At 45.3% G+C, this 15,506-nt stretch overlaps 1 protein-coding gene across 1 annotated transcript; it reads left to right on the forward strand.

Moving 5' to 3' along the window:
- The first annotated feature begins 7,135 nt into the window (after positions 1 to 7,135).
- LOC132387098 (probable G-protein coupled receptor 139) lies at positions 7,136 to 9,913 on the forward strand. The gene is made up of 2 exons (XM_059959450.1): positions 7,136 to 7,190; positions 9,006 to 9,913. Exons 1-2 carry the CDS (start codon positions 7,136 to 7,138, stop codon positions 9,911 to 9,913), a joined length of 963 nt encoding a protein of 320 aa, XP_059815433.1.
- The last annotated feature ends 5,593 nt before the right edge of the window (positions 9,914 to 15,506 follow it).

A 15,506-nucleotide genomic window follows, 5' to 3' on the forward strand; every position in this document is an offset into this window, starting at 1 on the left:
AATTTCTCTCACAATTAGGTGACTTTACATCAGGCGATCGCACCCCTTTTGTATGACGTTCACCCCAACTATTAACGGAGGGATGCGTAGACCGCAGTTCGGGAACTCCAAGTTCACTCATTCAGCAGCATTCATTTCTGTATCATATCGAAAGCGAATTTTGTCTCGTGCAATACATTGGCGAAATTCAAAAACGTGTCTGATTATACGCCGTTAATTTATATTTTCATGCGAAACGTGTGCTTAAACTGAACAAACAGTTCGGAGTCAACTCATCTTGTGCCCGTGTAGTCCTGCATAGGACAGACGGATACAGTTGATGGGTTTCCCCGTCCAGCACCGAAGACAGCTTAGTCCGTTCCGTAGGTGTTCCCTGTCCTGCTGCGTTCCACCAGCCCCGTGTTATCTGGGTGTAGTGGCGGCAGCTCATGCTAATTAGTTTTTCTTTCCACGATGTTCTAACGCTTTCGATTTTTTTCTGAATTACCCTTGAAAGTCAACTTTGAAAGTCGGACCTTGAGAAGCATGGAGTACATCAGCAAAAGTCCACACTCGGTTCCACTCCTCTAACAGATTGTCCAAAAGAGGTACGCATACATTGCGTTACGCATACATTCCGCAGGAACAATTTTAATCAAGACCTGGTTTGAAGTGAAATTTCAAACGCTGACATTGTCCGTTATGTGTCGGATAGCGATGGCGACTTAGATTAAAAATATTATGACAAGATGTCCTGTCGTGTTAGAATTAACTTTTAAAATGCAGTTTGATTGTATGTTATGCATGTCAGAAATCTTCTCGTCATTTTTTCTTTCTTTGTTTCGAGTTAACCTAGTGGCGATCGTGATACTCAGCCGAGGAAAGTGTGGTCTCTCCAAAGGGATCACTCGGTATCTGGTGGCGATGGCTGTGGCCGATCTAATGGTGGTTGTCATCGAGGTCGCGTTCTACCAGATCGTTGAAACATACCGAGTATACTGGCTTCGGCCATCACTTCCGTTCTGTTTAGTCCACTACGTCTTGTGTTACGTGTCTTTAGATTGTTCCGTGTGGCTGACTGTGGCGTTCACTTTCGATCGCTTTGTGGCCATTTGCTGGTCGAAGATTCAGAACAAGTACTGTACGCCAAGTATTGCAGGACGGATCATTGGCACAATATGCGTTTCGTTCTGTTTAAAGAACGTCCCTTATTACTTCCTGCACAAGGAACGCGCAAGCCTGTTTTGGAATCAATGCGATCAGAAATCGGCTCTCCACACAGATCCGCAGTTTGAGTGGTTTTACTGGTTAGACCGTCTTTTGAATCCGCTGTTTCCGTTCTTCCTCATTTTGTTCCTCAACATTCTGACAGTCAGACAGATCCTGGAATCCAGCCGAGTCCGTAGGGGGCTCAGGGGACAGAGAAAAAGCGAGAATCAGCAGGACCCGGAAATGAGGAGTAGGAGACAGTCTATTATACTGCTCTTCACATTGTCGGCGAGTTTCCTCCTGTGCTGGGCGACAACCACCCTGGTCTTCATTTTCCTGCGGAGCCTCTACACGGACCTGGAAACGTCTATCCGACTGTGGATGACGCAGCGAGCGGGGACAGTGATTCAGCTTTTCAGCTGCTGCACAAACACCTTCATTTACAGTGTGACCCAGACCAAATTCAGGGAGCAGCTAAAGATTGTCGCGCTCAGCCCTATTAATTTGCTTGTTAAGATGGTGAGATAGTGCTTAGCGCACTGATAAATGTGTTGAATAAAATGATGTTTCCAAAATGACTCGTCAGCGGTCGTGGAAGCAAGTTTATAATTGTCATTCCTTAAAATGTCTGTTGTGCTCGGTACATAATCTGTACTTCCTGTCATTCATTCCTGGAGCAAAATAATGACTCTCCAGTATAACTTATACTCTCCAGTATAATTGGTCAAGTTCTTTCACAATGCAATATACACTCAATGGCCACTTTATTAGGTACCCTTCCCCGTCAGTTGTCTGGAACTCCTAAACATAGAAAGCCTAGACCACAAAACAGGTTGTTCGGCCCACAATGCTGTGCCTAGCATGTACTGACTTTGAAAATCGCCCTCTATTTTTCCAAGCTTCTTGTAAATATCCAGTAGTCTCCCAACAGACTCAATCGTATCAGCCTTAACCACCGTCGCCGGCTGACCATTGCAGGCACACAGCACTCTCTGCGTAAAAAGAAAAACTCACCCTTGATATCTATCCTAAGCACCTTTAAACTGTGCCCTCTCGTGTCAGCCATATTGGTTATGTTACTCTATACGGTTCTTTGTAATTAAAGTGAAGTCTCCAGCTTTGGTTCCGAAATACGATGAACTGTGACTTCATCTGCCGGAAGCCCAGGTGCATTAAACCATGAATCAGGTAACGGTTGTTTTATTGTAGGCATTGTATTTTTCTTTCGGGTGCGGAGATGGTGAGTATGGAGGACAGAGTGTAATACTACTTTGGCTTTTGTGAGCGCTCTTCCAAATCGAATTCAGAGCTTCGCATTTCCAGACATAAACACAGATGTTTTAGGCAGCTTCGCCGTGCACCGCATGGACCGATCTTCATTCACTCGCTGCTGAGACTCAGTCCCGAAGGAAGTGACACAGTCGTCATTGCACTTGAGGATGGTCTCGTATTACTTTTTTTGTGTGGCATTCGCCTCAAAAAAAAACAGTTTTTTTTTAAATCTCACCATCATTATCACTGATGTGAACATTAATTGTTTGTACGTTACAGAGCTTCGGAGCCTGACATCTGCCCTCAAAAATGGCAAAATCAGCGGGCTGGTAGGGGGTGACTGTGTAGCCAACAACAGGAACGTACACGGGAATGTCTCGAATAAACATGGAATGCTTTTGAATATAAATACAGCATTGACTGTGCTCTCGGTGTAATTCAAAATCTGCAATCCGGAAGGGCTTGTGCAGCGACTAAGGAGAGAGATGAGAAACAGATAACAACTATCAGGATATAAAGTCACATGAGGAAGGGGCATATTAATCTTTCACGATTGCTCTTACAGCGTATTTTCATACACATTACTAAGGCGTGATATTACCGAGATTTTCTGAGGGACAGGTTCACTATGTCGGACGAACGTAGCCAAGAAGAGAGCGGCTCAGCTGCGAGCGTGTTGCTATTTTCACGGGAATAAACAGAGATGTCTGCATCTATATGTCCCAAGCGGAGATGCCGTATTGTTGGCCGTCGGTAAGAGGAGGCACCAAACGATGGCGCCATCTCTATGATGGAAGTTGGAATGGATACCCCTGTAATGTTTTAATCGGTCACAAGACATTGTTACCAGGGTGCGTTTAATAATAAATACCGACTGAGCAAGGACAAACGAAGATCTACCGGTCTAAGACGTCGTAACAGTTGAAAAATATTTAAGGTGAACTTTACAGTTTTTTCAATCATTCTGGTGACTCATTGGTTAGGAAGTGAAATGGTCACTTTGATATAATTGGCCACGTGTGCTCCTTGGGTTGCAAGGGCCTATTATTCTGTTAGATTTCTAAATAAAACTAAAATGAACTTTTCCTTCTATTCATTAATACTTAACTGTTTTTAATTATGTCACAGTCTGTTGTTATACAGTTCTTTCTTGAACAACTAGTCCCTTTTAAAATGTTCAGAATCCCATTATACCTTCATTGAGGGCCGAATGAACCCACCGACGCTCCCTCTGTTCTAGAACTAACAATTTTTCATCAGACATCGCACCTTGACCTATTCGCCAAGAAACTGCAAATAAAACAATCCAGTGCATTGTTTCAACAATCAAAAATTCGGCAATGTACCGTTTATTCTATCTAATTGCACCCTCCTCCGCAACACACATACACAGCAGCCCCACAACACGCGTTTTCTGTGCCGCAGCAATGAACAATAAAATGAGACCTGTTTCCATTCCATTGCGCTATTAGCGATGGGTTTAGTGAATTTAATTCCAAATCGTGTCAAGAGGTGGCGCATTTGCAAATAGAATAGCGGATAAGTTGTGCAAGTGGCGACACTGCCTCTGATCAATATTGCACTCACGACATGCTACGTTTTACACCGCTTTCCACGTCAAAATGGGCTCAGCAAAGACGGAATTACTAATTACCTAGTTCATATTTAAAATTCAGCGCCGCTGTGAGAATTCCCCAAACCAGCAGCAGGAATGCTCTCAGTCCGCATCTGGAACATGCTCACCTGGAGAAGTTTCATCCTTTACGTCACACTGGACGCGGAAATTTCCTATAAAGATTCTCAACTTAAACTCTACCACACTACGGAAGAGAAGCACCGCGGACTGAGGAAATATGCGCCCGCATAGCACGTGACAGGAGATTTGGTCCCGCAATACGACACAAGTTAGGATTTCACTCTGTCCTCCATACTCACCATTTCCACACCCGAAAGAAAAATACAAGGCTGGTAGTTCAAAGTGAATTTATTATCAAAGTACGCGCTATGCATATGTCACCAAATACTATCCAATATCCTCTTCCTTGTGGTTGTTGACAGTGGAAGAAAAACAACTGAATAAATGAAAAACTGTAGACATATTCCAACTGACAACCAATACCGATGTTAAGAAGTAGACAAAATGTGCAAATTAATAAAGAATCAATAATAATAAATACAGATTTCTTGCTCTTTCACCCTCGCTTCTTTCTCTCCCCTCCTATTCTGGCGCTCTTCGTTGTCCGTCTCTATCACGAGCACTTGCCCCGCTCTTTACGCCAATTAAACGGCATTCTACTACCCTCTCGCTCACTTTCTCCTACCGTTGCCGGTTCCCTTTGGTCTTCGCCCACTGCTGCCTCTCGTCCAATCTCTCGCCCCTGGTGTCTGTATGTTCATGTCTCGCTCCCTTTTCTCTCCAGCACCACAAATTATTTCGTTTTGCACTCCAATCTCCGTAGAGGAGTCAAGTCAGATTATTTGCACATCCTATGCACATTGCTCTCTTTCAACTTCACTTCGAAATCAGTGCATCACAGCAACAGGCACTTCGCCACTCAATGATATTCTGCACCCATCAGGTTAGTAATAAAATGTTCAACTAAACTAACATTTTCTGCCTCCAGAATGTCCCCACCATTCTATTAATTTCACATTGCTATCGCATGGAAACGTGTCTTAGAATTTGGCTACAAAACGTGTCGTTTTGTGGCCATTTGCTGGTCAAACATTCAGACAAAGTATTGTAATCCAAGAATTGCCGGATGAGTTATTGGCACAATATGAGTCGTGTTCTGTTTAGTGAACGTCCTTTATTATTCCTGCATTGAGAGGCTGGAATTAGTATTTGGGAAGGGAAATGGAGGACGTGCAGGTCCAAGAGCTCACTTCACCAGGATCCACTTTTTGACTGGTTTTCCTGAGTGGACCGTCTGATATATCCGCTGCGTCCTTTCTTTCTCATTTTGTTACTGAACATCCTGACCGTCAGACGGATCCTGGCTCCAGCCGAGTCCGCAGGGGACTCCGGGGACATTGAACTGGCGGGAAGCAGCTGGATCCGGAGAAGAAGACCCGGAGACAGTCGATCGTTCTGCTCTTCACCCTGTCGGCGAGTTTCCTCCTGTGCTGGGGGACAACCACGCTTGTCTTCATTTTGCTGCGGTGCCTCTATTCTGACCTGGAAACGTCCATTCGGCTTTTCATGGCGCAACGGGCGGGAGCTGAGATTCAGCTTTTCAGCTGCTGCATAAACACCTTCACTTACGGCGTGACCCAAACCAAATTCAGAGAGCAGCTGAAGATCACGGCTCTCAATCCCGCTCATATGCTTGTTAGCTTGGGAAGACAGCGTTTAACGCGCACTTACCCGTGATGAAGTGCGATTGTTCCAGAAAGGATGCGCCCGCATGTTTCAGCATGTTTTTTAATTATCATTTATGATTTTTTTTGTGCTGCCTGTTTGTGCCGGGATAAATCACAATACAAAGAAACATGGAAAACCTATACGACAATACAGGCCCTTCGAAACACAAATTTGTGCCGAACATGTTTCTACCTTAGAAATATAGCCTTACCTATAGACCTCTATTATACTAGGCTCCATGTACCTATCCAAAGGCCACTTATCGTATCGGCCTCCACCACCGTTGCCGGCAGGCCATTCCTCGCACTCACCACTCCCTGAGTAAATACGTACTCCTGACAGGTCCTCTGTACCTACTCCCCATCAACTAAAACGTGTGTCCTTCTGTGTTTCACCATTTCATCACTGGGAAAAGCTTTCTACTATCCACACGATGCATGCCTCCCATCATCTTGTACATCTCTATCAGGTCACCTCTCATCCTGCGTCACTCCATGGAGATAAGGCAGAGTTACTCAACCTATTCTCATAGGGCATGGTCCTCACTCCAGGCAACATCCTTGTAAATATCATCTGCACTCTTTCTATGGCTTCCACATCCTTCCTCTAGTGAGGCAGTAGATCTGAGCAAAGAACTGCAAGTGGGGTCTGACCATGGTCCTATAGAGCTGCATCATTACCTCTCGGCTCTTAAACTCAATCCAACGATTGATGAAGGCCAATACACCGTACGCCTTCTTAATCACTGAGTCAACCTGCGTAGCTGCTTTGAGTGTACCTGGACCCCAAGATCCCTCTGATCCTCCACACCGTCAAGAGTCTTACCATTAATACTATATTCTACAGTAATATTTGACCTAACAGAATGAACCACTTTACACTTATCCGGGTTTGGCGTGTGGCGGGGGGGGGGGGGGTGGGTAGACACCATGATCAGTATAACGACTTTATTTATGCAGCAAAAGAAATCTTAGTTTTTGCACGGGGGATCCAGTTCCCGTAAGACAAACAAAGCAGAATTATTTGTGAGGTTATGATAATTAACACCATATGGAACGCAGCTGGTTTCATCATCGGCAAACCGAATCTGCTATATAAGATCCAACATGCAGTCTCTTTGCTTGACTTGTGAATGAACCATCAAGGCGCACAGAAACCGTAGAAGTGTTGCGACTGAAGGACGCACGTTTTATTTCTCGTGCCCTTACTCTTATGGATTAAATATTTTGTGAATACTTTACAGAGTTATCAGCCGGATATTTCTTGCGTCTCTGGATAAATATTATTCCAAGCGGAGAACACAAATACTGCATGGATACAGCAAGGAAAATATGCTACCCGGTTATTGCAGCCATCGGCGTCCCTGGTAAGGCTTCCCAGTTCTAACTGGTGATCGGATCGTGGTATTTTACTTCAACATCTCGCTCGTGATCTGTCCTTCCATTTAATCCATTAATATATGTATTAATCGAGTAACAAATTTATTTGCTAATACCCACTGTAATGAGTGCTGTAAACATTTGTATTTGGCAATAGGTCGAATGATCTGTCTTTACCCTTTGCTGAACGACCAAGAATTGTGTGTGCAGGTCGCATTTAAGTCGATTTATCGCTACAGGTTTCATCCTTAAATCATCAAGATCTGCTAGACGATTACCATGGACACTCGGGTTTGTTGTCACCGCCAACTCCAGAAAACGAAAATAGCGCGCACACACACACACACACACACACACACACACACACACACACACATACACACACACACACACACACACACACACACACACACACACACACACACACACATACACACACACACACACACACACACACACACACACACACACACACACACACACACACACACACACACACACACACACACACACACACAGTAAAGCGACTGAATAATTCACCAGGTCAGCTGCCATTTATGGCAGATCTTCCCAACCGTTTGTTTGAATGTCGTGGATCCTTCCCATTAACCGAGAAGTCGAGGAACCCCTAATGGAGAAATCTCCTCTGTCGAGGGAAATAATGGACGGTTAAGGCCGAGATATTTCATCAGAACGAGATACTATGCTTGGAGAGGACATCATAACAAGATGGGAGAAGAAGCTCAATAATAAAGACTCTGGCAAAACACGTGAACCCATCTATCTGTTTCAATAGATGCTACCTGGACGAATTGCTTTGAATGTTTCTCTGTTGTCCAGTGTTGTGTGGGTGTAGTGGCGGCATCTCCTGCTGATAATTTGACGTCTTTACACGATGTATTAACAATTTATAATTTCACGGAATAACCTACTACAGTTTTTTCTCTTATTGCTGACAACCATTGTTGGAGTTACTTCTTTCATAATCTCTCTCACAATTAGCTGGCTTTACATCAGGCGATCGCACCCCTTTTGTATGACGTTCACCCCAACTATTAGCGGACGGATGCGTAGACCGCAGTTCGGGAACTCCAAGTTCACTCATTCAGCAGCATTCATTTCTGTATCATATCGAAAGCGAATTTTGTCTCGTGCAATACATTGGCGAAATTCAAAAACGTGTCTGATTATACGCCGTTTATTTATATTTTCATGCGAGACGTTTGCTTAAACTGAACAAACAGTTCGGAGTCAACTCATCTTGTGCCCGTGTAGTCCTGCATAGGACAGACGGATACAGTTTCTCCGTCCAACACCGAAGACAGCTTAGTCCGTTCCGTAGGTGTTCCCTGTCCTGCTGCGTTCCACCAGCCCCGTGTTATCTGGGTGTAGTGGCGGCAGCTCATGTTAATTATTTTTTCTTTCCACGATGTTCTAACGCTTTCGATTTTTTTCTGAATTACCCTTGAAAGTCAACTTTGAAAGTCGGACCTTGAGAAGCATGGAGTACATCAGCAAAAGTCCACACTCGGTTCCACTCCTCTAACAGATTGTCCAAAAGAGGTACGCATACATTGCGTTACGCATACATTCCACAGGAACAATTTTAATCAAGACCTGGTTTGAAGTGAAATTTCAAACGGTGACATTGTCCGATATGTGTCGGATAGCGATGGCGACTTAGATTAAATATATTATGACAAGATGTCCTGTCGTGTTAGAATTAACTTTTAAAATGCAGTTTGATTGTATGTTATGCATGTCAGAAATCTTCTCGTCATTTTTTCTTTCTTTGTTTCTAGTTAACCTAGTGGCGATCGTGATACTCAGCCGAGGAAAGTGTGGTCTCTCCAAAGGGATCACTCGGTATCTGGTGGCGATGGCCGTGGCCGATCTTGCGGTGGTGATCATCGAAGTCGGGTACTTCCAGATCGTGGAGGCGTACCGAGCGTACTGGCTGTTGCTTCCCCCTCCGTTCTGTTTAGTCCACTTCGCCTTGTGTTACGTGTCTTTAGATTGTTCCGTGTGGCTGACTGTGGCGTTCACTTTCGATCGGTTTGTGGCCATTTGCTGGTCTAAGATTCAGGCAAAGTACTGTAACCCAAGAATTGCCGGAGGGGTTATTGGCACAATATGTGTCGTGTTCTGCTTAAAGAACGTCCCTTATTACTTCCTGCATCAAGAGGCTGCAATTAGTACTTCGGGAACGAAATGGAAGACGTGCCAATCCAAGGGATTGCTTCTCCTGGATCCAGATTTTGAGTGGTTTTCCTGGGTGGATCGTCTGTTAAATCCGCTGCTTCCTTTCTTCCTCATTTTGATCCTCAACGTCCTGACCGTCAGACAGATCCTGGCCTCCAGCCGAGTCCGCAGGGGACTCCGGGGACAGAGAACTGGCGAGAAGCAGCAGGATCCGGAGATGAAGAGCCGCAGACAGTCCATCGTTCTGCTCTTCACCCTGTCGGCGAGTTTCCTCATCTGCTGGGCGACAACGACGCTTGTCTTCATTTTGCTCCGGTGCCTCTACACGGACCTGGAAACGTCCATTCGGCTTTTCATGGCGCAACGGGTGGGCGCTGTGATTCAGCTTTTCAGCTGCTGCACAAACACCTTCATTTACGGCGTGACCCAGACCAAATTCAGGGAGCAGCTAAAGACTACGGCGCTCTATCCGGTTCATATTCTTTGTAGCATGGGGAGGCAGTGTTAACTGTACGGCTGTTCCAGAAATGATGGCTCCGCAATTGGCAGCACGTTTTTAATTGTCGTTTATTAAAATATTGTTTGTGCTGCCTGTTATGCCTGTATTACGCCGTTCCTTCCTGAACTATCCCTTTCCGGGTTAAATCAAGTTATTTGTCTATAGTGTTCACAGTACAATATGCACTCACCACTGGACGCTTATTACGTTCCCTTATACAACTGCTCGTTTTCGTCAACATCCATATAGTCAAACATGTGTCGGCACCTGAATATGTTAAGACAAGCAGACATGGAGATGCGGATGAGTTCGTGCTCAGATCGGTTCAAAAGTCAGAATGGGGATCAAAAATGATCTTTGAACCTTCACTGATTGAAGTCGAACGGTCAGCAGAAATGATTGTTGGAGGCAGACTGGGTTGTTTGGGTAATGCCGCAGCGCCGGAAATTCGGAGATTCCCACGCACAGCAGTCTAACTTAGAGATTACAGATAATGATGAGAGAAGCAAAAATGAAGCATCCAGTTGCAAGCGGTTCTGAAAGCGGAAAAACCGCTTTTATGAGATTGTTCAGAGAAGAATGACCAGAATGGTTTAAGAGGACTAGACAGCGAAAGTATCTCAAAGAGTGATGTCTTTTAACAATGGTGCCCAGAATGCACCGAATATTGACGGGGAAGTGTTACAGTAGCAGAGGGCGGCACTGAAATTCATCTGTATACCACAGAATGAGACACACACGAAATGCTCGGCGAGCACAGCAGGGCAGGTGTCTCCGTCGTGAGCAATAGGGAGCGAAAGATTCGGGCCGAAGCACTGACGTCTTGCTACCCTATTCCAGGGCCCAGCGGTACCACGGGAGAGGAGTGAGGCGGCAGTTTGCTTACGTAGCCTGTGAAAGAACCTGGGCATTCAGGACATTTGACAGTGCCCAGGAAAATATCAAGGGAGACAGGGAGAAAACCAGGCGCAATATGCACCCAGACATTAGACACACTGATAGCAACTTAACGTTTGTTTATCCCGTTCGGGAAGGCAGAAAGATGCAGACCAGAATGACATTCTCAGTAGTAGAAATCTTGCGTTTACTGAAAAGAATAACATGCTTTATTATAATTAGATACATCTCCGCGGAGCACTCTCAGTGCCGCACACCTCCTTCTCATCCTGTAATCGGACAACCTCGAGGCGAGGAAACATGGAGACGCGGAGCGGGACGACATTCGGTTCCATTTCTCCGGTGACAGGAATCACCGATTAAAGCGTTGAGGAGCATTGAGACATCGGGGCGAATGCGTAAGGCGAACCACTTCTCTAACGCCGACTGCCTTCATCTTGGTCGGTGCTGAGAAGGAGTCTGTGAGCGGCCAGTCTCTGTGTGGCTCGCTGTGGCAGGCGGGTCGGCTTCAGCCCTCGAACGGTGCCTCTCTCTCTGATGCTGAAGGAGGATATTGCCGTTGTTCTGCGTTATGGGTTCGACCGTCGCGTTTATAAACTGTGGATTTACGGTGTTTATCATCTGTGTTTTTATTTTCTTGCACGTTCCCTTTCCGTTTAGTTTATGAAGAGGTTTGATAGCTGATGCTCACGTTACCTTCTTGCAGATAGATGTTTGTGCGTGGGGAAGGGTTTGGGAATACTGCAGACATTTTGTGCGGGCGAAGAGGAATTCGGAGGATGAGGATCGAGATACCTATTTCTGTGCAAGAGGTGCATTTCAACTTTCTCACTGAACTGCTTTCGTGATCCCTCTTGGTTTGCGGCTATTCAGAGAAGGCGTTCCTCAGAATTTTATATGGATTCACCTTTTGTTAACAAATGAATCAGTGAGCCTTTTAACTTTTGAGAAACTCTCAATAAGCCATCACTTGTCACCACACTTTCCGAATTCCCAAACCTGTGTTGAACACTTATGCATGTTATCCCCGTTGCATTGTGTACCCACTGTCGGTCATGGCGGTGAACTCATTCAATGAATACAAGTTCATCCCCGGATAAGATAACACAGAGCTTCTCCACATAAATTGTGGTGGGGGGGGGGGGGATCGCGGGCGAGAAGGGTGGATTCTAAGTTGCTTCTGTGCCTGGGGATGCTTCGGGAGTTCTGTCTCTTCGGGTCCGGTTACCGGATTGCCGGACGTTTGAAGCTTCATGCTCTGCTCCGTGTCAAGATACGAATCGCCTGCAGTTTGTCTGTGCTATACTGTGTCGAGATCCGTACTGCCGGCCGTTTGCTTCTACAGGGGCCACCTCATGTCAAGATAAGAATGGCCCGCTGTTTGTCTGCGCCATTCTGTGTCGAAATAAGGATTGGCAGCCATTTACCTTTCCGCTTAATGCTGCGTGTGATGAAGGGTTTAGCATGTCGACTGCTCCTCTGTCCACCCACCCGCGCTGTTTGCCCGTGTTTACGAAGTCACTTGACCACTGAGTATCTATATTTGAAGTTCCCTCCCGCGCCGGTCGACCGAGTTAATTTCCTGCCCCCTGTGTAAATAGGAGTAGGACACTCGGCCCTTTGTTCTTTGCCGGCCGCTCTCATCCTTTGGTCCACATCTGTGCTCTGCATAAGTCCCGCCACTAAACGCCAGAGTCCTGATGTAGTGACCGGGTTCGATCCCCGGTCCAGCTTCGCTCACCCCTTGGCTCCCCTCGGCCTACTCCTCGCTCCCCGGCCTTCCTTGCAACTATTGACTTCTGTTAATGTTACCAGCGTTTCGGTGTCCTGCATTTTAGTTTGCTTTCTTCGCTCCTTGCAACATCAATATGCCACCGTCTCTCTCTCTCTCTACCTCCCTCCCTCTCTCTCTCCACACACACACACACACACACACACACACACACACACACACACGCACACGGGAGAATCTGCTGTCACACACTCAACACTGAAGATCAGAGATCGTGAAAGAGGGAGTCAAAACAATCCTGTAGATATTGGGAATTTGACAAGAAAGGATGGTGAATTAGGGAAACAAATTAGGGATGTTGGAAAAACAGGTGGACGGGTCAAGCGGAGAGGAAACTGGGCGAAGAGCCTGGTTAATGGCCTGGTTGAGTCGCTGGGCGATGTGAAACTTTGCTTCTGGGTGTGAGGTAGATGAATTCGGATTGATAAGCAAGGGGATGGGGAGCAGGTTATATAAAATCGAAGAATTTGCTGTTAGTTTCCGCGGGCTGTAAACGACATAGGTAGAACCGGAAATACTATTCCTCTGGTTAACGTTTGCTCTCTTCATTATAGTGTTATTGTGTCAATTGGAAATAAATTCTATATGAATGGAAAATGAGGAGTCTATGGGGCTATGGTGGACAGGGTGCTGATGCTCAAAATCGAGTTCCTCGTCTCCACTTGGAAGTATCTTTCTCTGCCAGACACCTTCTGGACCGTAGCGCATATCAGCTGTAATACAGCGGGGACGCAGCAAGAACAGTTTGTCAGACTGTTGCTTGCTTGTTAATAAAGCTTTCTTTTCAATAAAGGACGCGTTGCCCTTAGCGTTACACCATCAAAGCGCCAGCGATCAATTCGTTCTGCTCGTTGAAGAATATTGGACGGTCTCTCCGCCACCATAGTCTGTATTTTTATCAATTATGCTATTGGTTGCACTGTTGTATCTATGTTGTTTTGTGCAGGTCTTGTAGATTTAGTTTTTGGTCTTGTTTGTCTGGTGGCTTTGGAGCTCCTTTCCGGGGTGCGCGCTAAGACGCTAGTGCAATATTAATATGCAACAGCCTCTCCAGATTCTGGATTGGGGATTGCCAAACGTTATGTAGATTTTCTAGTTAGTCTGATTGGTCATATGCTTTTGTGATATCATTCTGGAGGAACGTTCTCTCATTTTTTTAACTGCATTGTATTTGTGGTTTCTAAATGACAATAAACTGGATCTGAATCTGAATAATAAATAAAGTAAGAATATTGAACAAATACAGATATAAATGGATGGATAGATAGATAGATAGATAGATAGATAGATAGATAGATAGATAGATAGATAGATAGATAGATAGATAGATAGATAGATAGATAGATAGATAGATAGATAGATAGATAGATAGATAGATAGATAGATAGATAGATAGATAGATAGATAGATAGATAGATAGATAGATAGATAGATTACTCGAAATACACGTTGATAAGAAAACTGTGCTGACGCAACGGGAGCGTTTCTGCGCAGGTGCGACAAAGAGCTTGAAAAGGAAAAGTTTTTCGACAGGAGTCGTTGACTGGGGTACTGTGCAGACGCAACTGGCGTTCCCGCACAGGTCGAGAAAAATTTTCAACTGCAAAACCAGTTATCATATAAGAGAGATAACGCCCTGCGGTGAGGTTAACGTGGGAGAGAATAGGGTGGGTGTAATTTTGAATACAGTTGTGGGAGATTGGGAGAGGTAAACGTAGATGGAAGGATAGGTAAGTGAGGGTATGGATTGGGAACAATGGTTGACTTATCATCCCCGCGCTACGTACTGCTCCCAAGGAGAGGTTCTGACCCTGTGCAGAGCTCCGTCCCCAAAGCTTTTTGCCAAGGAGGGGTCCCGGCTGTGTTCCTGTTCTCCCAAGACCAAAGCTCTGAGTCCCAGTTCTCCAACTCTTCCAACACTTAGAATCGATAGTTTGATTTATAAAGACTAATGTACCAAAAGTTTTCTTTACGACCCTATCTATCTGTGACGCCACTTTTAGGGGATTATGTATTTGTATCCCCAGATCTCTCTGCTCTTCAGCACTCCTGAAAGTCCTATCATTTACCTTGTACGTTCTACCTTTGTTTGTCCTTCGAAAGTGCAATACCTCAGACTTTTCAACATTAAAGTCCATCTGCCATTTCTCAGCCCAATTTTCCAGGTGGTCTAAATCCTTCTGCAAGCTTTGGAAACCTTCCTCACTTTCCGGTATACATCCACGGCAAATTTATTTTCTCTCTCTCTTCGTTGTGTTGTTCACAGTCTTCCCAGACAGCCTCCAAGTCAAAATGTTCTGCACAAAGTAGTCCGTCTCATATCGTGTCTGCAGTAGGAAGCAGCGCCCTGCAGGTTAGATAATCGGAATTAATATGAAGAGATTTCAATATTTCCACTACTTGCACGGTGAAGCCATGTTTCCCAGCTGGGAAGCCGAGACTTCTGTAGTCGTCGCTCTTCCAAATATCCGAGGACAAGTAGTGTCCAGGTGAGAAATGGACACCGAGATTATTGACCTCAGCCGGTGAAATTATCTGAGGAGGTTTTATTCTAAATGTCAACGGCATAGCGTAGGAAATAGTTCGAGCGAAGGTGGATAGGGTTCAGATCAGTAAGGGTGTCAAAGGTTACGAGTGATATGGCAGAGCAATGGCGTTGAGGGAGGTGGGGAATCTTTTTTCAGGAATGGTTGATCAGGCTCGGTGGACCGAATGGACCGTTTAAGCTCCTCCGTGTCCATGTCTAGCATTGAACTGCTGCAAACACCGCCGCCATAGGCGTGCTGAATAAAATTGCCGAAATGCTACCCAGCGTAGTTTCTGAACCTACCTGGTGCTGAGCTCCCGAGTCTGCACCCGCCATTTTCGACATCCTGAATTCTATGTTCTCCAAAGAAAACTGATCACGTCACA

The sequence above is a fragment of the Hypanus sabinus genome, unplaced genomic scaffold (assembly GCF_030144855.1).
Source record: "Hypanus sabinus isolate sHypSab1 unplaced genomic scaffold, sHypSab1.hap1 scaffold_1517, whole genome shotgun sequence".
In the NCBI taxonomy this organism is placed as follows: domain Eukaryota; kingdom Metazoa; phylum Chordata; class Chondrichthyes; order Myliobatiformes; family Dasyatidae; genus Hypanus; species Hypanus sabinus.